Source organism: Micrasema longulum, unplaced genomic scaffold (genome assembly GCF_059751315.1).
Source record: "Micrasema longulum isolate JH-2025_06_02 unplaced genomic scaffold, ASM5975131v1 h1tg000418l, whole genome shotgun sequence".
In the NCBI taxonomy this organism is placed as follows: Eukaryota; Metazoa; Arthropoda; class Insecta; order Trichoptera; family Brachycentridae; genus Micrasema; species Micrasema longulum.
In genome coordinates, this window is record NW_028277618.1 from 206,704 (window position 1) to 229,413 (window position 22,710).

General features: G+C 33.1%; 1 protein-coding gene across 1 annotated transcript in view; it reads left to right on the forward strand.

The window, feature by feature from the left end:
- Window positions 1-22,710, forward strand: part of fid (class I SAM-dependent methyltransferase fire dancer) — a 90,445-nt gene that overhangs the window by 53,459 nt on the left and 14,276 nt on the right. The window contains exon 2 of the mRNA XM_088226280.1: window positions 3,997-4,185. Coding sequence (XP_088082406.1) covers window positions 4,029-4,185 — 157 coding nt within the window. The 5' untranslated portion in view covers window positions 3,997-4,028. The remainder of the gene's footprint in view (window positions 1-3,996; window positions 4,186-22,710) is intronic.

The following is a 22,710-nucleotide window of genomic DNA, read 5'->3' on the forward strand; positions in this document are numbered from 1 at the left end:
GATCGAACCCGAGATCTCTTGCATGACAGACAAACGCTGACCACTACACCACGAAGCCGCAAATCAATCAAAACAGTACAAAAAATATACGCCCAGAGGGTTTTTACATGACAGGTATAAAATTAAAATTCAAGCGCTTGAATGACATTATGTTTCATAGACATAGTGATGTGGCGTTCTATCCTCTCTGCCTACCCCCACGGAGAAACAGCGTCATGATTCGTTTGTTTGTTTTCTATATATTTTTCTTCTGAATAACTGTGCTTGGATAGCGAATTGGCGATTAACGAAAATAAGTCAAAGGTGATGGTATTTGAAAGGGGGAGTGAGGTTACTGACTGCAAAATATATGTAAACAACGAATGTCTTGAACAAGTATTTGTTTATCTGGGAAGCATGTTTTCAAGAGATGGAAGAGTAGAAAAAGACGTTCAACGGAGAGTGAATGTGGGCAACAAAATGAATGACGCACTAAGCACAGTAATTGCTAAAAAAAAAAGTCAATCAAAGCTAAACTGCCAGTGTACAACGGAATGTTAGTCCCAACACTTATATATGGAAGTGAAACATGGAACTGGCAAAGGAAAGATAAAAGCCGAGTGAACGCGGTTAAAATGCGATCTCTTTGACGAATGTGTGGGAAATCATTGTATGACAGGGTTACGAATTATGAAATCAGGCGAGAGAGTAAACCTGTGTCAAGCATAATTGATAAGATTAAGAAAGGGTATCTGAGATGGTTTGGTCATGTAGAATGAATGGTCGACGAAAAAATAGTAAAACAAGTATATATGGTGAAAATGAACGGTAACGTGAGACGAGGACGACCAAGGAAGACGTGGCATGATCAGATAAACCAAAACCTTAAGTCTGGTCATGTCAAAAGTAGACGGAACCGAAGGACATGTATGACACGATGTGCTAATGTGGAAAAAGCTAGGAATATATGCTAGGATAGACGTGGGGAAATGGCGTGATGGTAGAAGTAGTAGTAGTAATAACTGTAAAAAAAACTATCAACAAAATACATGACATTCTTATGATATCAAAAAATGGAATTAGTTCCCTGACCGCTCGCGCTGTTTCCGCATAATACGTACAGTGTGCGGTAGATGTGTGTGTATGTAGGGGAGACCGAGGTGGGTTGAAACAGTTTTTCACTACCTAGTATATCTCTAAAATAAACCTACCTCAATGAACTTCATATGTTAATGTAGCCAATTTTATACATTATATAATCTAAACAAAATAACAAAAAAAAAATCAGGGTCAATGAGAAAATTAGCTAAAACTGAAAAAACTCCCTGCGTCACAACTCTCCTAGTACCGAGGTAAGTTGTAACAGTTTGGTATTTGGGGATTATAATGAATTTTCTAAATAAAAACAACACTTTTTTTAAAAATAAGAAAATTAATTTAGGAAAATACGTGTGAAACAAATTTAACTGCTGTAATCAACCATTGGTGTTACAATATTTGAGTTTGCCCAAATGTTTGTCTACAAAAGACTGGATTTCACCACCTTGAGATTCATTAAGATCAACAAATTACAACAGGGATAGAGAATACCTTAAATAAGAGAATATGGAAGTCTAGGCATTTTCAGGCGTTGCCTAGTATGGGAAATAATTCAGTCAGATGAATCTCTTGACAACAATAAAGGTTTCAGCTCTTTAACTTCACTAAAATTAACAAATGAAAGAATTGCAGAAATATGGATGTTCAAACATAGGCAAAATGGTGAATGTTACACAATGTGTAAAGTGGCCACTTAAACCAGCCAATGACAGGTCATAAGCCCTGTAAATGTCTAGACTTCCATATTCCCTTATTTAAGGTATTCTCCATCCCTGTTGTAATTTGTTAACCATTGGTATGTTCATCAATAAAAATATATTGGTTAGACTTTATCGTGCAGTTATCATAAATTATAGCAATATATTATTTTGTACATATTGATTAGGCATTCTAAAACAAGAACAACTAACAATAATATTGACAAAATAAATAAACTTGGAGAGTTGAAACAAGCTGTTTCAACTCTTTTAGGCCCAAAAATCAGGCCTTGTCCAAAATAATGACTGTTAAACTCTAAACTAGAGGTGAGCTATAAAAAACAATATCACGCTTTAAAACTTGAATACTCGGTGTTAACGAAAAGGCGGACTTCGAAAAACGAATTTCATTTAGTTTTGTGATAGGTTGGGTATATATGAAGAAAGGATAGGAACCTGGAATGGACACTTACCTTTGATATGATGTGAATGTTCTTCAATTTTGGACACTGGATGACGAAATGCACTAGAAATGTAACGATGTTTTCAACGATGATGTTGTGTAAAAAATGTTGTTTTGTTTTTTTCTAAATTCAAATCTTCTAATTTTGATTTTTTTCTATCTTGATGTGAGGTAGGTACCATAAGAATGGGTTAAGGGAAGGTTGGGAAAGAAATGTAATTGGTCAGGAAAAACATTGATAAATGCTGTTATTTACTTAACAATCAGTGGTGCATATTGGAAATAATATCACGTCAGCGTTCACGTAATACGTATCGAATAACAGGCTATCAAAATACTGGCCAAAAACTTACTTTTGGTATTTTTTCAGTCCAGATGTCGTATACGCACAACCACTCTCTGTAGACTGCTTTTGCGTACTCCATCAAGTGACACGTCAAAAAAACAATGAATGCGCGATGTTCCCAGTTCGCCATCGATCATAGATTTCTCGATAATGCCATTGTTTCAATTCTCCTCTGTTGCAACTCTCCTCGGTCTCCCCTACTACCCGTATACGGCGTATGTTAAGCGACTTTCTCATTACGAAAACTACTCGGAAAGTGGAGAAGGCATTTCTCCCATCTGTCACTGTGGCGTTTATTAAGGAAGTTTTAGTTTTTGCTTTGTGCCTTGCGACTTACACTTTGTGCATACGGCTTCTTACGATTTCAATATATTTCACACAACTTCAAATCTCAGTATCAAACATTTTCGTTTGTAGATCTCATGTGCTATGACTTTCATTAAAAAGTTCAGGTTAAATTATTTAATATGAACAGATGGTATTTTAAGCCTTTTCCAAGAATCTTAACCTTTTTACATTGGGCGCTACGTCAGCCAACTTCATAGTTTAAAGGGTTATGCGGCATCCATCTTAAAGCCTCTCATAATTTCACAGAAATTATTATTTTATTTTTATTTTATTTTATTTGGGATTTTTACAGCTATTACATAAACAAAATAAGTAGAAAAATATTAACAATGCTAAAGCCAATTAAAAAAATCCACGGTAAATGTAATGACACATAATATATAAGTATATTTGTATTCATGTGTATGTGAATGTGTGTATGCGTGAATTAATGAGGGTGGGGATACATGTGCGTGTGGGAATGAATGAGGGAGAGGGTGCGTGTGTGTGGGTGCGTAAGTATAAAAAAATAATTGTCTAAAACTTGTAATTGTATTAAAAATGGTACAATAAAGAGCTTAGTGAAAAGTTAGAAACCTTTTTATACAAAAAGCAAACAAACAAACCATCACGCCGTTTCCCCGTAAGGGTGTGCAGAGAGGATTGAACGCCGCATTTCTCTATCTATGCTTACAGGTCTCGCTTCCTCTACATTCATAATAATAAAAAAAAAATATATAAATATCTTTATTAACCGTAATCAATGCCACAAATTCAAAAATAATAACAAAGGTATACATAGTTAAATGGTGGACTTATTGCCACTTGCAATTTCCTACTGTCTAAACAAAACAAAATAAAAAGAGTTCATATCTTTAGTTTGAATCTAGAATAGCGCGTGTTTTTTAAAAGAAGGAAAATTTTGAAAGTTTTGGATCAATGGAATATTGAAACAACTCCAAAAAAAATTTCTTGAACTTAGCATAAAATTTTCAGGACCTCTGCCCGCTGACTCCTTCCAATTCTTAGGAGCCACTCGTTTAATTATTAATGTACGTATTTACGTTGTGTTTTATCTGTCCTAGGCGGCGGCGCCGCGGCTGATGGTAGCGCGAGGATGGGAGAGCGCGCGGCGCGCTCCGTGGCGCTGGAGCGCGCCTACGTGCACGAGGTGTACGAGCAGCAGCAGCGGCAGCCCGCGCGCGCCCGGCCCTGGCCGCGCGTGCACGGCCTGCTGGCGGGTCTGGAGCCCGGCAGCCTGGTGTGTGACGTGGGTGAGTTACCGACCTGGCTCTTTCTTTCTATTCGTGTCCCCTTTTACATGTGTGTCAAGTCAATCATGACGCGTTATTTTTGCCAGATGTCACATACAAAATATGGCACCTATAGCATATGTCATTTGCTGTCACGTTTCACTTATGGCAGGTGTCATTTTCTTGTGTCACTTATGACATGTGCACTGACACAATGTATAATTTTTTATACGTTTAACTTATGGGCTGTGTTATTTATGATATGTGTCATTTAACATGTATCACATGTGAGTCATTATTTTCATATGTAAGTTACAAACAACACGTGTCACTTATAAAAATGTTTGTTATTTTTTTGTTTGTGATATGTTTCATTTAACATGTATCACATTACAAATGAGTCATTATATTCATATGTAAGTTAGAATCAACACGTGTCACTTATAATTATGTTTGTTTTTTTTGTCATTTTCGACGTTTTCGTCACCAGTGTCAGTTTTTGTTGTATTTTATGCATGTGTCAATTCAAACATGAATGTGTCTTTTTGATATGTGTGTAACGTTTTCCTTTGTGGATATTTGTATTTACATTAATGCGCGTGTCAACCTGTATTTATTTAAACAGTAACTAGTTTATTACGAAAAAAAGATCTTGATATAAATGATAAATATAAATTCAAAGCATGAAAATCAATGAAGGACTAAAAATAATAAAAATTTTAGCAAAAAATACAATACAATGTGAGAAAATGGCAGACAGTAAAAAATTGTTATTTTTACGTATATTTACGCCATTGTCAAATCGCCTCAATATAAACAAAATAATATATCAAAAGTATGGAGCTGGCTTGGTATATTGTAGGCGGCCTTCACCTCCCTGTGCGTCTGGCATCTCTTAACTACAATACGAATTAATGACGCTCCAGCGACGAAAGGGCGGCGCCGCCCTGGCGAGTCTGCAGATTACCACTGACACACTTCCACCCCACGTAAAGCTCTATTACTTTGGTCAATGTCAAAACTCGCTACTCACAGCTTCTGTAGCCATGTTGTCTGTTTTACAAGTCTTAGATGTTATAAAAATCTATTGGGCGTTATGTTAAATTCATCTCGAAATTCTATCACAATACGATTTAGAAGAACTTGAGGCACGTGGTCCAACAAAGTGTTTCATTTTTATTATTTTTTTCATACATTTTCGAGAACGCACAAACAAAAACAAACAAAAAAACCATAACGCCGTTTCCCCGTAGGCGTAGACAGAGAGGATAGAACGCCACATCACTCTGTCTTTACACACATACCTCGCTTTCTCTACATTCATACATCTTATCATGCACGCACGCCGATTATCCTACTCTTGACATGTCCATCTTAGATTATTTGATGGACTTTATCGTGCCATGTCTTTCTCGGTCTTTCTCGTTTTCTACATCCATCAACATTCGCATCGTAGGTCCTTTTAGCCGTTCTTTTGCTGTCTTTCGCTTTTTCTTGATTCTGTCGATAATGCTTGTCTCAGCCTTACATAGTTCACGAATCTCGTAATTGTGCACCTATCATGCATCGTTTTACTACACATTCACCTGAGAGATTGCATTTCGACAGCATTTAACCTACTTTCATCATTATTTTTCCAGTGCTATACTTCACTCCCATACATAAGGGGTTGGCACTAGAACTGTATTGTGAACTGTTAGTTCCGCCTACTACGACAAACATTTGTTTGCCAAGGTAGATATCAATGCACTGTTCACCCTGTTCCCGGCACTCACCCTCCTTTCAATATATTTCTCAGTCTTTCTATGCCTAGTAAACATACTTCCCAGATACACAAATTCTTCTACCTGATTCAGAACATTTCCGTTTATACTTCGTTTAGAATATTCGCGGTACAATTAAATTAGACACCTTTTTTAAAAAAAGCAATTAAAATTAAAAATAAAATGCACACTGCAAACAAATCCTGTTTTCATAATATCAGCATATGTTAATTTTGTTTTTCTTTTCTTTTCTTTTCATGGTCATGTCATACCATATTTATATGTTTTATAATAAAACCAATGTTTGATACCCCTGATCTACTGAAATTAATTTCATTCTATGTACCACCTAGATTAAGCAGAACATCTACAATATTTTATTGTCAAAATTGTCGAACGGTAGCTCAATATAACTCACCTATTGTTAGATTACAGAATACCGGGAATGAATATGCATCACATTTTGATATATTTAGTTTATCTCTGCCTAACTTAAAAAATAAAGTGACCAACATATTTTTATCAAAAAGAGCAGAAGATATCTCATATTTATCTTCAGAAGATTGAGTTGGAATAGTTGTAATTTGATTGATTAATGTATTTTGTTATTGTATAATTTCTTTAAAATATATATGTATTTCAAGTAATTAATAATGTCTACAGTACGAGTATATTAATATTTCATACTCGATTTTTTTTTAAATATTTTTATTTTTAAGCACTCTTTATACTACATATATGTAAATGGCAGAAATGCCGTATATAAATAAATAAATATGCTATAAACTTATTAATAATTAAAAAGGAATGGCCCACGCTCAGACGCTGAAGTCTTTGTGGGCATTTTTTCCAATTTATGTTATAGCTTAATTTTCAGATGTATTTTTTGTAAATAAAATTATATTTAAATATATGTATGGAAAAAAAAATAACAAATAAAAATGCTTCAGTTTTTACCGCGTGTAAGAAAACTTTTTTTAAATCCAATTTTCCGAGACACTTAATGAACTTCCTCATTGCGCTGTTCAAAATCAAAAGAAGTAACGATTTTTTTCGGATCAGGCAAATAATCAATTATTAGTTGGATTACATAATCTATCGCGGTAAATCGAGAGTTAGGTGTTAACGTATCAATTGGTATTGACGTCACGCACACCCCGTTCCTACTTTAGTAAACAACTTAACCTTGTTATTTGGAGCCTCTGCCTCTCTGAATTCCACATTTAACTTCTTTTTTACCCTCGTTTCCGAAAATAAATTATGCGAAAATAAATTTCAGCAGTCTACAGTTTTCCCATTCTGTCCTGAATTGATAATTGTACTTCTGTTATCTAGATAAACAAACGTCTGTTATTATTTTGGATAACTTATAAAGCCTCATTTTTTTATTAAAATTATTTATTGACAATTCTTGATGGAATTCCCCTACTGCCGAGGATCCTCAGAACAGTGAACATAATCTCATTAAACAGTACTGTCGATGTGTTCCTACAGCAAAGGTAAGCATTAAAAAGCAAGCGGCGTTGTCACACCTTATTCGCGATGCCCGCCTAGATTATGCCATAATTATACTTTTGTAAACTTAAAGAGATTTTAAGATTGTTTTGATTGAGTATTATTAAATAAAATATACTCAATAATGCCAATCTGTTAGGGTTAGGTTAAAAAATCAAAACAATAAAAATATTTTACAGAAACATGTAGTCAACTATGATTAAATTACAAAGTAAAGATAAGATTAAAAAACACACCAGCGAAGTTTCTAAAAAAAAAACATACGTATTAAATTATGGTACATTTTAAAATGTGCGCGTGCGTATATATATAAATATACGAGTATGTAAATGGGTGTGTTTGTGTGTATTTGTATCAGAGTAAGTGTATAGGTGCGTACTGTGTGAGAACAGGTCGACTACCGGTGAAACCTTAACTTCTCTAACTATGCTGAAAGTATGCAGTAACATGGAATAAACTCTCTTAAACATCGAAGAATAATGTTAAAACAGCTACTTTTATAGAAATTATTAAATAACAAATTATTTCTCCTAATCTACTTGAAAGACTTCCATTCCGTGTGCCATCTTGACCGACAAGACAAAATCTTCTGTTTTACACTGACAATGCGTCAACAAACTATTTAAAACAATCTACAATAGCTAGAATATGCGAGCAATATAACAATATATTAACCGAGGCTGATATTTTTTATGACAATGTATGCAAAGTCAAAAATCATAGGAACATTGAGAGAAGCAGATATTTCATTAATTTAATTATTATTTTCATATTTTTAATTTCTTATCTTTTACATTTGTTATATTCAACATAATTTAAATTATTATCTTAAGTGTATATTTTTTTGGTGTGTGCATCGTTGTCCTATACCAATATACAAAGAAGTTGTCAATATTTCTGTACATACTGTTTGTTTACCCAATAAAACGAATAATGAAATAAATTGGGACCAGAAACACAGTTTATAGCGACACAATCAGGAATGACCCATGCATGTGAACTTGTCCCGACTCGCTAAAAAATCCGTGTTGAGTCGGGGCACTTGTAATGCATTCATAAACATACATATACATATTTATATTTTAAACATACATATTAAGTTTATACGTATCATTAATATACTATATATTTTATTACCTATTACATTTATACATATATATTGGTCATTCACTAGTTATTCCACATTCTATCGCATTGATTCATTCCCGTTCGAGCAAACGAACTAATCAAACTAGATAAAAATATTGAAAATGATTTAAACTCCTTTGTCACCTGATCCAGTAAATTAAAGATCTGCGGACCTACAATACGTGTAAGCTTTGTGGCTGTAGTTTGATAAAAAGTAAGGAAATCATACGAATTTGCCGTTTTAAAACACCGTTTTTTTTAGGCTTTAAAACAATAAACATTAGATAAATAAAATGCGTTTTTAAGGCATGTTAGAAAGCATATCAAAATAAACCATTTCTAAGCTTCTAAATGTAGGTTCTGCAGTGCAAATGAAGAAACACCTATACACATTCTAAGTGAATGTGATGCTTTCATAAAAGGAGCCTCATCCTCGGGGGACCACTGGTTGAACCTGAGGATGTTAAAGAGCTCGCCCCCTACCTTATCGTCTGACAACTATCGTCTTCCACACAGCAGCCAGGCTCTTTATAGACCTGGGCTTGGAGGGCGAGAACTATTCACGGGGACCCATCATAATTTCCTTCTTCCAACCAACTGATAAAATAAAGGTGTTATTAACACTTAGAGCACCGGCCGAATACACATAGAATTTACCCTGTGCCCGGCCCATTTTTGTGAAATTTCATCCTTTGTGAAGGGTTTCTTAAAAGTGTCATAATTATGATAATACTATGTCTAAATAAGTATTTTTTGTATGATAGTTTTGCCAACATTGGCTTTTATGGAGAGCCACATTGCGCATTGCAATGTTCGCACATGTACAGGGCCTCACTCCTTTTTCTGTGCTTTGTATCCCAGAGCCGTGTAAACACGTGATTATAATAACCATGCGCTGTGTCCCGGTCCCGTGTTTTCACGTGGTTTACCAGCAGCAAAAAAGTACTAATAAAAGTCACTAAATTTCAATAAAATTACATTTTTTAGACAGCCGGTAAACCACGTGAAAACACGGGACCGGGACACAACGCATAGTTATATAATCACGTGTTTACACGGCTCCGGGATACAAAGTGTTAAGATTATTAAAGCTTTCACATTGATCCAAAAAACGTATTATTCATAAAATCTTATTGTAGCATTATTTTTCTTCTTTATTATTGGGTAATAACCTAGCTAAATACTAGTCACTTTATGTTTATGTTAAATTATTCTCAATTTGAATTTGTCATCTTAATAATAATAATAATAATAATTATGGATAACTTATATGGCGCAATTTTCGTAATATAATACCTCAAGGGTGCTTTACAAAGTGATTATATAAAGATATAAATTTAATTTTAACTTTTTAATTTAAGAAAAATAATGTACTTTTTCATATTACTTTTTCACCACATGCTAAGAATTTATTCAAATGATTTAGAGAATAAGGGGGTTTTAAGTTTCTTCCGAAACATCACTTCACTCTCACAGTTTCGGACCTCTGCTGGGAGAGCATTCCATGCCGTAGGGCCTGCGGCCGCAAATGCACGTTCGCCGAATTTAGTGCGCTGTTTGCGTGGAGATATAATAACTTTTCCTTTCGACGTAGATGTAGCTGATCTAAGCGTAAGACGTCTGTTAGCTAGTTCACCTGGAATGCAGAGTTCCCTTAGATTTGTATGTTTCTTTTTTACTTTTTTGCAGTTTTTAAAAAAAAAATAAAAAAATACTAATTTGTTTAGTTTTAATTATTTAGTTTAATTAAATAGTTAGATTTCATATCATATAGTACATATAAAATTGTTCACTGCTGTAATTATTTCTGTCAAACTTTTTATAGCAAAAGATTCTTTGAACCGTTGATATATAAATTAATAATAGATCTTCACAGGTCGCAGCGACGTCAGGAGCTTGCATAGCACTGACCCCCACTACTAAGAACAAGAAAATTACCCGTACGCAGAGACAAACCTTAAGGTGAGGAAAGTACATTCTATTGTCTTCACCTTCGGCTTATTCTCTGCATTTGAAATTAGAATGTACTTTCCTCACCTGAAGTTTTGTCTCTGCATACGGGTATAAGAGTATCAGAAAAAAAATCTGTGTTGCACGTTTTGCTTTTTTCAAAAATCATTTTTGTATACCGTGTGTCTGAAGACGACAGATAAAATAAGGCACTATCAACGGGTTTAGGGTAGTTTTAGCTTTTATAAAAGACACTTTAACAACAAAGAAAACAAACGGCAGTGTCACGCCAGTAATGGAAACTGAAACTTGTAAAATAAGTTAAAAGTCACTTCAAAACGTCCAAAATTAGGCGTTTTTATTGTTAAACCTTACGAGATAATCAATATAAGTGTTAAATAAAATACACAATGAAATAAAAAACATAAATTTAATGAGTAATTTTATTTATTTTTAGCTCCTTTTTAGTTCAACAGAGAGAAAACATTTTTGAGAAAGGAATATGGAAGTCTAAGCATTTACGGGGCTTATGATCTGTCATTGGCTAGTTTCAGTGGCCACTTTACACACTGTGTAACATTCACCATTCTGCCCATGTTTCAACATCCACATTTCCTCAACTCTTCCATCTGTTGACTTTTGTGAAGTAAAAGAGCTGAAACCTTTATCACGTGGGTGAGATTCATCCGGCTGAACCAAATCACCTACTAGGCAACGCCTGAAAAGAATTTTCCAATTTTTATACTCCTTATTTTACCAGGTAGTAATTCAATGCCACTGAAACCAGCCAATGACAGGTCATAAGCCTTGTAAATGCCTAGACTTCCATATTCCCTTCTCAAAAATGTTTTCCCTCTGTTGAAATAAATTCAAATATGAATAACTCCCTAGGGAGGAAATCCAGCCAGTCTGCAAGCATTTGGACATAATCAAACATTGTTGCCTTTTTAGTTCGTCGTTACGGTATACAAATAGGGCCTTACTTATTAAATTTCTTGTACCAGGTTTACATGCTTATTGAAAGTCATTATATCAATGATTAAACAAAACAACAAAAGAGATAGTCAGGTTTCAATAAATAATTACACATTCTAAAAATAATCAAATGAATTAAAACAAATAAAATAATAGTGTAATAATTTTTCTTCTTTTAAAAAACACGCACTATCCTGGATTCAAACTAAAGATATGAACTCTTTTTTTCTATGATATATTTTGTTGCCCTTTAATAATAAGGAATATTTTTATGTTTTTTTTAAATATTTTTTATTTCCTTTTTTAAGTACTATATAAAAAAAAACTTATAATGTTTTACAGAATATTTTATTTTGTCTTTCTTATGTTATAAATAACTCCCAAGGGAGGAACTCTAGCCTGTCTGTAAATATTTAGACAATCTCATAACACTGTTGATTCATCATTCTGCCTATATTTAAACATTCATTTTCTCTACTCATCTATCTGCTGAATTTCGTGAAGTAAAGTGCATATTTTTTACTGATAATATTTCATTGATTCCAAACTTTCAAAATTTTCCTTCCTTTAAAAAACATGCACTATCGTGGATTCAAACTAAAGATATGAACTCTTTTTTTCTATGATATATTTTGTTGCCCTTTAATAATAAGGAATATTTTTATGTTTTTTAAAAATATTTTTTATTTCCTTTTTTAAGTACTATATAAAAAAAACTTATAAGGTTTTACAGAATATTTTATTTTCTCTTTCTTATGTTACACAAAAATATGATAACTGTCTATTTATAATAGGAGCAAAAATTCATTAACATTTTCTTGTATACCTACGAACAGGCCGTGCCTTTGTGGGATTTATTGTTTACTATTTTTACTATTAATATGTATTTCATTACTTTGTAATTATCCTTTATTTTTTATACTCTATTTTACCTCTTATGTATATTGTAAAAAAACAAAAAAAAAAACAAAATATAAAAAATATAAAAAGTTGTCAGTTCCATATACTGCTATCTTCCATGTACTCATTTAGTCCATAATACGCTTTTTTTAGAAGTACGCTGATAATTAAAAAAAAAAAAATTATTGTCTGTCATAATTAGGACATAGTTGGGTATTCTATTGTCTAATAGGGAAATATCACATACTACGAATACCGATTAAAATATCTGAAATGGATTTAGAATAATTAATTGTATTTTCAATATCAACATGGATATTATGGAGAAATGTTTTCATACATAAATGTAAAAAAGAAATTCAATAAAAATACGCTCGTAGAAAAATGCGACTTGTTCGGCCTTGGTTGTTGTGACGTCAAGATTCATGATATGGTTCTAAACAAATTTTAATAGCCAGGAACAAATAAACATGAATCGTGACGTATTAGGGGCGTGGTGAAACGACTGCTTTTGCGGGAATTCAAAATTACACATTTAAAAGTATTTTTTTTGCTACTGATAATTTGCAAAAAAGAATATTTTTCCGGACAGTATTCCATAGACCTTAATTACTTTAAAAATGTAAAACAAAAAGTGATATTTTCCTATTATGCTTATTTTCCACCCGAGTACTGCCGAACGTAATCCGACACATCCTGAAAGCAGGTTTTAGCTGAGCCGAAGTTACGGTCAATTTTTGGCCGAATCCGAAACCGAGGTCCAAACTAATTTGACTGGCCCAAACTGGCCAAAATTGAAACCGAAGCTTCGGTCGATCACTAATATATACAGTATGTAAAAAAAAACATCGCTCTAGTGCAATGAGAAAATGCTGGGATACGTTTGAAGGAAGGTCAGACCGCGCGTCCTCTTAAAAACATCAATTTTTCTTAATTTTACTTTTTGCGGTCTAATCTGCCTTTAATTCTGTTAAAAGTTAGTATTTGGGTGATATTTTAAACAACATAAAAAAACAATATTTTATAAGATAAGTTAATACTGATCAACTAAATAACTTAATTATTTCTCCAACCATACCCAGAATGTTAGACAAACGCGCTTACCACGATGTCTCTCCACCCCACCCCTCGATATCAAGGTTCGAGATAGTAAAATCAGGATACCGAATCTGTGACGCAATATTCGTGGAGTCCATTGAAAAAGTTTTTCCTTCCAGGGCTCTGTAGGGCCTTCCCTCCCCTCCCCGGTCACCGCCCTCCCCCTTTCCCTTAACCCTGATCCTGTGAGGGAGGTCCGATGACGTCATTAGACGCCCTTGAGTGCGGGCGAGGGCGGGAAGAGTGCGGCGGGGTGCGTAATCTATATTACGCGAATTTAATTTCGCGTACCGTTGAAATCTGGGATTTTTCGATACGATACTGTTGTTATTTATACCAAAGTTGGATTCACCACGCATTTTGCATTATTAAATCCCATCTGCGCGGTGATAGTAAACTGAAGATACGTTACAAATAAGAAATACAAAGCTTAAATCAAAACTAAGGTTGAAATTTTACAAACATATTTTAGAAGGGGATATGGACGTCTTATGGTCACGGGGTTTATGGCTGGTTTAAGTGGCCACTTTACACACTGTATAACATGTGAATAAAGCCAAAAAAATCTTCATCGATGGTCTTCCACAATGGAGCCCAGTAGCTCAATCACAAATAACTATCGAGGTGCTTAAAATGCTAAGCATTTGAGCGATTACAATGAACAATAATGAACGAGCTTAAGTTATCGCAGTCATAAGTCAACGCGTGTGTAGGTTTGTTTTTTTTTTTGCATAACAGGCCAGGAGGCCCAATTACAATTGTAAATTACATCACAGAACACCCAGGCTTGAGAAAAATCACATTTCTTTTTTTGTGTTCGCACCGGGAATCGAACCCGGAACCTTCCATGTGTAAGTCAAGCGTCTTGACCTCTACGCCACGGAGGTCGCGTTTTGTTTTCCTCGTATATAAATACAGTTCATTGGCGAAAAATCGGCGTGTACTATAAAAAATAATACAATATATTGCATTTGCAAAATAGTAAGGAGTATCTGATACAAAAAAGTGAAAATTAAATTACAATTACTATGGCGACTGCTTTTCTTGACATTTGGCTTGCCAACCGCCGGCTTAATGCAATAAATAGCATGATAAGTAATAAATAAATAAAAATTAGGGTTTTGGAATAATTTCCATATTTACACCGGTGAAATTAAAATATGTGATTGTGCAGCAGGATTATACGTCGTGAACCGTAAATATTTTGACATTCAATATTAGGTGTTCACGGATGTTTATTTATTTATTTTACACTTTATATACATATACAATAAATATACATATAAGGGCGGGTATATTGCCTTAAGGCAATTTCTTGCTACCTACCCAAACCGTTTAGTTTGAGAAAATTACAAATACATACTGAATCTTACAATTTTATACAAAAATTAAAAACAAAGATTAACAAAATAAAAATATATAAAAAAAATAAAATTAACACTACTATGAAGAGAGGAGAGGGGACGGGAAGGAAGGAAGAAGGATAAAGGAACAATTTAAATATTTAGATAGTGACATTTCAATATTGACTTAAATGTAAATAAAGAAGGGGCGTCTCCAACATTAGTGGGTAGATTATTCCACAATCGAGCGGCTACTACTGTGAAAGAGGAGGCAAGAAAATTAGAGCTATGATGTTGCATTGTGATCGCGACTACGATAAACAACCATGGTGAGAAATTGTTATCACGTCGCTTATTAGCACGTCGATAGTTATTTGTGATTGTTACAGGCTTGGACACGTGCTGAGGATGCCTCGGGAAAGCCGTACATTATGAATGAAAAACGAATTATGGTTTTGCTCAACAAAAACAGTGTATGTGTGAAATAAACACATTAAAATATTTAATAAATAAAAGTATAATTGGTGGTTTTTCGGTGCAGTAAAAATACACAAGTGTTTTGAACTTGTGAACTATTGATTTCTCATTTGCCGACTCATCCCATTTCGGGCCATCATAAACTTTTCCAATATGGCCCATTCAGCGACCTCTTTAGTAGAATTAGTCTGCTCTTTACTAAATAGACTGAAAATCCAATACTCCCACTATCATCCCTGTACGTTTACATGTATCATAGTTATTTTATACGTGTTACAGGGATACGTACAAGTCATTAGGAAATTTATTTGATCTCCGATTCATTTGATAAAAAAGTAAAAAAGTGGCGACTTTATCGAGTCTATTTTTTTAAATCAAAAACTTTGTTCCAATAAAGGAAAAAAAAATAATGTATGAAGCCTATGTAAAAACTAAAATATGTTATATACAACTACTATGGGGAACAGGAAATCAAAATGACATAAACAGACTACAAAGACAGCAAAATAAAATATTAAAGTTAGTATATGACCTACTCTATCTAACAGCAACTAAAGAACTTTTTGAACAAACTAAACAATTAAATGTGACTGAACTCTTTAAACTAGAATCTTTAAAATTTATTCATAAATTAGCCACTGATGAAATTGTAGACGAAGAATTAAAACTTGAAAAAAACTGTAGTAAACATGAACACAATACGAGAATATCAGAAAAATATCATATACAATCTTTTAAAACGAGAAAAGGACAATCGAGACTTATAAACCATGGACTGAAATTATACAATAAACTACCAGACAAAACTAAACAAAAGACTCAGACAACCTTTACAAAAGATGTTAAAAATATTATTATTAACAGTAGAATGTGAATTTTAAAAGTGAAAATATTTTGTTAAATGTATGTAACCCGTAAGGGTTTATCAATGAAATTTAAATTTAAAAAAGTAACGGTTATCTAAATTTTGTATTTATTTAATACACACCAAACAATTTTATTGCAGCACAATTATATTATTTTTTTATGTCCAGACTTGTTAGAAAATTTCCTGTTATGCCGGTACTCTTCTGCACTAAAATCAATCATCATCATCATAGTAAAAATTGTGTTGCTTTTAATTGAAAAAAAATCTCTTATTGTTTTATGTATATTTCATTTTTACTTTTTACTAATTTCTTTATTACTAATTTTATATTTTATAATGTGTATTTGTGGTTCAATTTTTATTATTATCGGTATGTTTTATAATTTATAATAATTATGTCTCATTTATTTATTATTAATGGCATATTTTCTAATTTATTTTTATGATTCAATTTTTATTATTATTACTGGCATGTTTTCTAATTTATATTTATATTGATTTTTTCTAATGTTATTATTATTCTTTGAATTTATTAAGCATCATTTAATGATATTAAAAATATTTAAAAAACACATTAAAAAAATAAGGTCCTTCCTAAACACAGGAATTTCCTAGCTAGTCGGGACCTGAAACAAATAAACTCTGTACATTTTAAAACTGTGAAATACATAAATAAATAAATAAATTCCATGTTCGCTCCCTAGTTTATTTATTTATTTTATTTATAAATCATATAACATAAAGTATATAACAAGTATAATACGTTGAATTACATTCCCAGGAGTTACAACAACTCAATTCGGGACATAAATAATATTAACATTTAGAAAATAACACATATTGAGAACAACAAAGAAACAAAGCAAGTTGAGCACTTTTATAACTAAATATAGCACAACAATATATACGCCTGCATCCTTTTCTTACACGAGCAGAATAAATATATTTAAAAAAACGCTGTTAAGAATTTTAAAAAGTAGTGAATCTACTAAGGGAGATAAGGTCATTACTATCACATGCCATGCAGATGATACTGCCATAGTGATGATGAGAAACTATCCATCTCAGTTAGTAAACATCTGGATGCCTAAGAAATGTCGTATTGTACAATGAACACATGATTATTGGAAACATATACAAAACGTGAAATACAAAACGTGTGTCAGACCAAATCATGGTGTATACAACTGAGGCGAGGAGCATATGGTAATCACTAAGATCCTCCAGCCATCTCCGTTGGCTGCAAGCTTCTGAGCGTCCTCCCAAGTCGGATTCGCGTCCTGTAGTTCTGACATGAACTGCCGACGAACAATCAGCAGTGGACGTCCAGGACGTCGAGAACCTGATGCCTTGTAAACTAGGCAAGCATGGTTAAGGCTCTCAGGAGGCATCCGTAGTACAACCGTATCGCCTCCACTTGATGACATTTGTCACCGGAGTTTGCTGCATCCGTTCTCTTACTACTTCATTCCGCACAAAGTCAAACCACCGCACACCCAAGTTTCTTCTGAGACACCTATTCTCAAAACTCAATATTTTGCTGTTTTGGGCCCTAGTGAGGTGCCACGATTCGCATCCGTGGAGGAGAATAAGTGTTATGCAGGCGTTATATGGGCGGCATTTGGTTTTCACTGAGTAAATATCCGATCTCCAGAGAACCTTCATACTGTTGAATGTGGCGCCTGCTACTCCTAGCCGCACTCTCAGTTCTTATTAAGGCTGTCATTTTCCGTAACCCAGGTATTTGAAACTCTCGGCGCTTTCGATGATTTGGTTTGACAGATTCAGGGGATTTTGGGCATCGAGGCATAAGTGTTACACAGTACATGGGTTTTAAACTCAATACATATATAAATATACAATACAATACTAGAGAAAAGAACAAAATTAGACTTCCATTTAGGAAAAAGGCAAAGTCACAAAATTCAATTTTATTTAAAGCAATTAAAAAGTATTACGAAATGGAAAAAAATATTTATGAAGAAAAAAACATATCAAAATTTAAAATAATGGTCAAGACATATGTGATAAACAATTTATAAATTAAATATATTTTCAATGTTATTATTAGAACACACATAACAATATGTATGATATGTGTGCCCTACTTTAAGATTTAAATAAATAAATAAAATATTATGACACATCAATATACATAATATTTTTTTATAAATGTCCAAAAATACAATACAGATAGTTTATTTCAAAATACATGGTGTAGCAAAGTTAAGATCAAATTAATACATACCAATTACGCATTTTATAATATTTTGTATCGCGTAAAAAAGGGTAAATTAGTGCGTAATGATTTCGATCTATTTAAGGACGCGAAATAGGCAAATAAGGTAAAACGTCATCACCATTCCCTTTCCGCACCTGATGGTGCATACGGCACTGCATTGGTCATTAATCGCAGCGTATCTTGATCATTTTTGTTACATGAAGGTAAGATGACCAGTCTTACGCTTCAGGGACCAGTCCAGGGACTATGAAATAGTCTAGAGTAAAAACACCCTTTTAAATCAATATTTCAGATCAACCATATCGGGAATCGAACCCGAGACCTCTTGAATGGTAGGCAAATGCGCTGACCATTGCACCACGAGGCCGACACGAAGATAACAAAGATATTTTATACAGTGTACAAAAACACGTTTTTCGTAGTTAGATGTATCAGCAAACCTTAAACGGCGTGACGTCCGCCGGCTCCAATATTTATTTATTTATTTATTTTAAAGAAACAAACAGTCGACAATGATGTAATAACATTTTTTTAAAATACAGTTTAAAGACAGACCAGCAAAGTTTCTAAATAAAAATCATACATATTATTAAATTGTGTTACAACAAGAGGATGTGTTTATGTGTATTTGTATTAGAGTAAGTGTAGATGTGTGTTTATGTGTATTAGTGTGGGAGTAAGTGTTCAAGTGTGTGTAAGTGTGAGCATCATTAAATAGTAAGTGGGATCGTATCGCAGCCAGAAATAATAAGTCTTAATTTATTTTTAAATAAATTAAGGGGTATGTAAAATATATCAATAGATGAAAAAAAAACATAATAGTTAGAGCAAGAACGATAGAGGAAAGAGTGTTGTGTATAGTTAGTGCTACAGACTGGCAGATGGAATAAATACTTATTTCTTATCACGCGAAAGGGGACATTAAGATTAATTTTGGAGAGTAGGTTAAAAGAGTCTGCTTTATTATTTAATAATTTATGTAAATAGCATAATTCAGACACAGTGCGTCTATTTTCAAGGGTAAAAAATCCATTTTGTTTGGCAGATTGGCGGTAAGTACAAAGAGTTTTATTGTTTTTATAATCTAGGTATTATATCAAACTATTTTATTTTTTAATATTTCTAAAACTTTGAAGTTTACATGCTTGTAAGACTTTTAATTGTGCCCACAGCTAAGCCATTTTTTAGTGTTTTCACCCATGTTTAAGGTTATTTTAATTTAATTTACTTAGATTATCTGTGATTGCATATTACATGCCAGCAGTTACGCCCACGGTACACCATGTTTGCCTGTTTCGCGCCCTTCAATAGATCAACATCATTGCGTAATAAGTTGCCCTTTTTGATGCTATCCAAAATACTATAAAATGCGTAATTGGTATTTACAAAATTGCTAGAATTTACTAATGCATTAAAGTTTTTAAATCCTCGCTTTCATTTTTACTTGTGAGGTCACTTTTCCGTTCTGGTTACCGTACAATAACTTTGAACTGTTTCTTACTATGGTCAAACAGGAATTTATCTATGATTCAGGAACTAATTTTTGTATTGAATGTCAAATAATGTTATTAACTACTTAATTGAAAAACATTTGTTAAAATTGGCCAAAAAAAAGTACCTGGGAAAATAACAAGAACGATGGTAGTATTTATTTTTTGTGTCACTTTATAATTTACGAGTTTACTTTTTATAATTACCACCATCTTCTTTTCTCCGTAGACCCCTACCCAGGCAGATATCGTCCTATCTTGAAATATACCTTCCTAGCTTCTTCCACTTTCAGGCATTTTGTTATACACATAACATTCGATAATATCATTTAATATGAATTAGATAAATTACAATTATAATAGTAAAATTGTGTCCACTCATGGTCAAGTGGTCAGCGCGTTTGCCTTCCATGCATGAATACCTTGGGTGTGATTCCCGACAATATTGATATAAAATATTTTATAGCTGTGTTTTCACTCTGCAATATTTCACAGTCACTGGCGCCTAAAGCGTAAGACTAATCATCTTACCTTCATATAACCAAAAAGCTGATTTATAAATAAGGGTGGGTACATTCCCTTAAGGCAGATTCTTCCTACCCACCCAAAAAAAATTAAATACTCTGCGATTTTTTGGATCAAGGCAGTGCCCTATGCATCATTAGGTGCGGATAAGTTGGTTGGTTTGATGGTTTACCTCTTCGTTCTAGTTCTCAAGGCACTCTCTTAATGCCCATCCACAACTCCTCTTTCTTCTCTAACTCATATAGTGTCCATGCGGCTCGACTGTGGAATCATCTCCCATCCACCATCAAAGATGTTACTACATTATCTCTGTTTAAATCACGTCTGAAGAAACATCTCCTTTCTCTTCCTTAATCTCTCCTCCTTTCCTTTTTTCTCTTTCCTCTTTTTTCCTTTTTCCTATTGAGTAATAGTTTTGATTTAAGGTAATTTATAAACAAATATGTTTATTTCTATTTTTATATATCTTTAGCTTTTTAATATATTTTTTTTATTGAATATGTTCTGTAACTTGAATTATAAAAATTAAACTTTTATTTTATTGGTTGGTTGGAAGAAATTGCCATTTGGCAATAAGCCCGCCAATGTACAAATAACATTATGTACAAAAAGTTAAATAAATAAGTGAATGATGATGATGTTGATTATAATAGTGAATTAAGAAGGTATGTGAAATAGGAAATCAACCCTTGTGGGTGGCTGTTATGTCATACAATATATATTTATTTAATAAATTTATTTCATAAATAACTTTACATATTTAATACCAGGGCTTGTATTCTGAACGAAATTGCGCGCAAGGAGATCGCTCTGTTAGCGTGTATTTAGTACGTAAATACGCGTTAAAAGTGCGTTTTATACGCGCGCTTTTGCATTCAGAATACCACCCCAGGCAATCTATATAAAACTAGTGGATTAAAAAATGAATACGGAGCGTCCTTTGGGGTGGTATTATGGATCTTCTCTATCCCCTAGAGAGCGATTAATTTAAAGATTTTTATTTTTTAATCTGCTTCATATAATAACCACACGTATAACAAATTAAACGTTAAAAAAATACGAACATGTCCAAGTAAATTTGAAAGTTTTCATTTAGACCATTATTGCGACCTTAAGCTTTACCCAAAACACTTAATTAGGTTGAATTGACCAAACCGTATTTAGTTTTATTTCCGTTTTTGAAGCAGTTTTATACACCGTTTGACGTTTAATTATCAGCCATTATATGAAGCAAATAAAATCTTTAAATGAATCACCCTCTAGGGTGTAGAAAAGATACCGTATAACCACGACTGGTTAGGATAGTCTCCATCTAACATGGCTCAGCCTGCATATATATCTTTATATATAATTCTTCTGTACGTGTGATGTCACTGAACTTCCCCTAAACGGCTTAACCGATTTACATATACAAAAAAAGGAAGGATGTTGTATTTTTGTGTTTAAAAAAGTTTGTTTTTGAATGTTTGCAAACAACATTCACTTTTATGGATCCCAATCAGATTCACTCCTTATAACTTATTTCCATTTATTTCTTTTTACTGGATTTTTAGTAACACTGAAAAAACATTAACTGACATTCGATACATTTTTGAAAATCGCATTCATGTATAAAGTGCGCCCCTGTTGGTGAGAAGAGCCGAGTTGCAAAAAGGATTCTATATTTGAAAATCAATTATTTTATGTTTTGGAATTCAACCATAAACAAGAACCTATTTAAATTCAATATTTGAATATTGATAATTTTCGGTTTTGAAATTCAATCATTAACAAGTACCTAGGTACCTACTTATCTCTTCGTTCTAGTAACGAGAGAACCCTTTTAATACCCTGTCATCGCTCTAATTTTTTTGCCTCCTCTTTCACAGTAGTAGCCGCTCGATTGTGGAATAATCTACCCACTAATGTTAGAGACGCCCCTTCTTTATTTACATTTAAGTCAAGATTGAAATGTCACTATCTAAATATTTAAATTGTTCCGTTATCCTTCTTCTTTCCTTCCCATCCCCTCTCCTCTCTTCATAGTATAGTATTATTTTTTTTATATTTATATTCATTTTTGTTAATCTTTGCTTTTAATTTTTGTATAAAATTGTAAGATTCAATATGTCCATGTATTTATAATTTTCTCAAACTGAACGGTTTGGGTAGGTAGGAAGAAATTGCCTTAAGGCAATATGCCCGCCCTTATATGTATATTTATTGTATATGTATATAAAGTGTCAAATAAATAAATAAATACTTATCAATGAAAAGTATTTTTCCAAGCTAA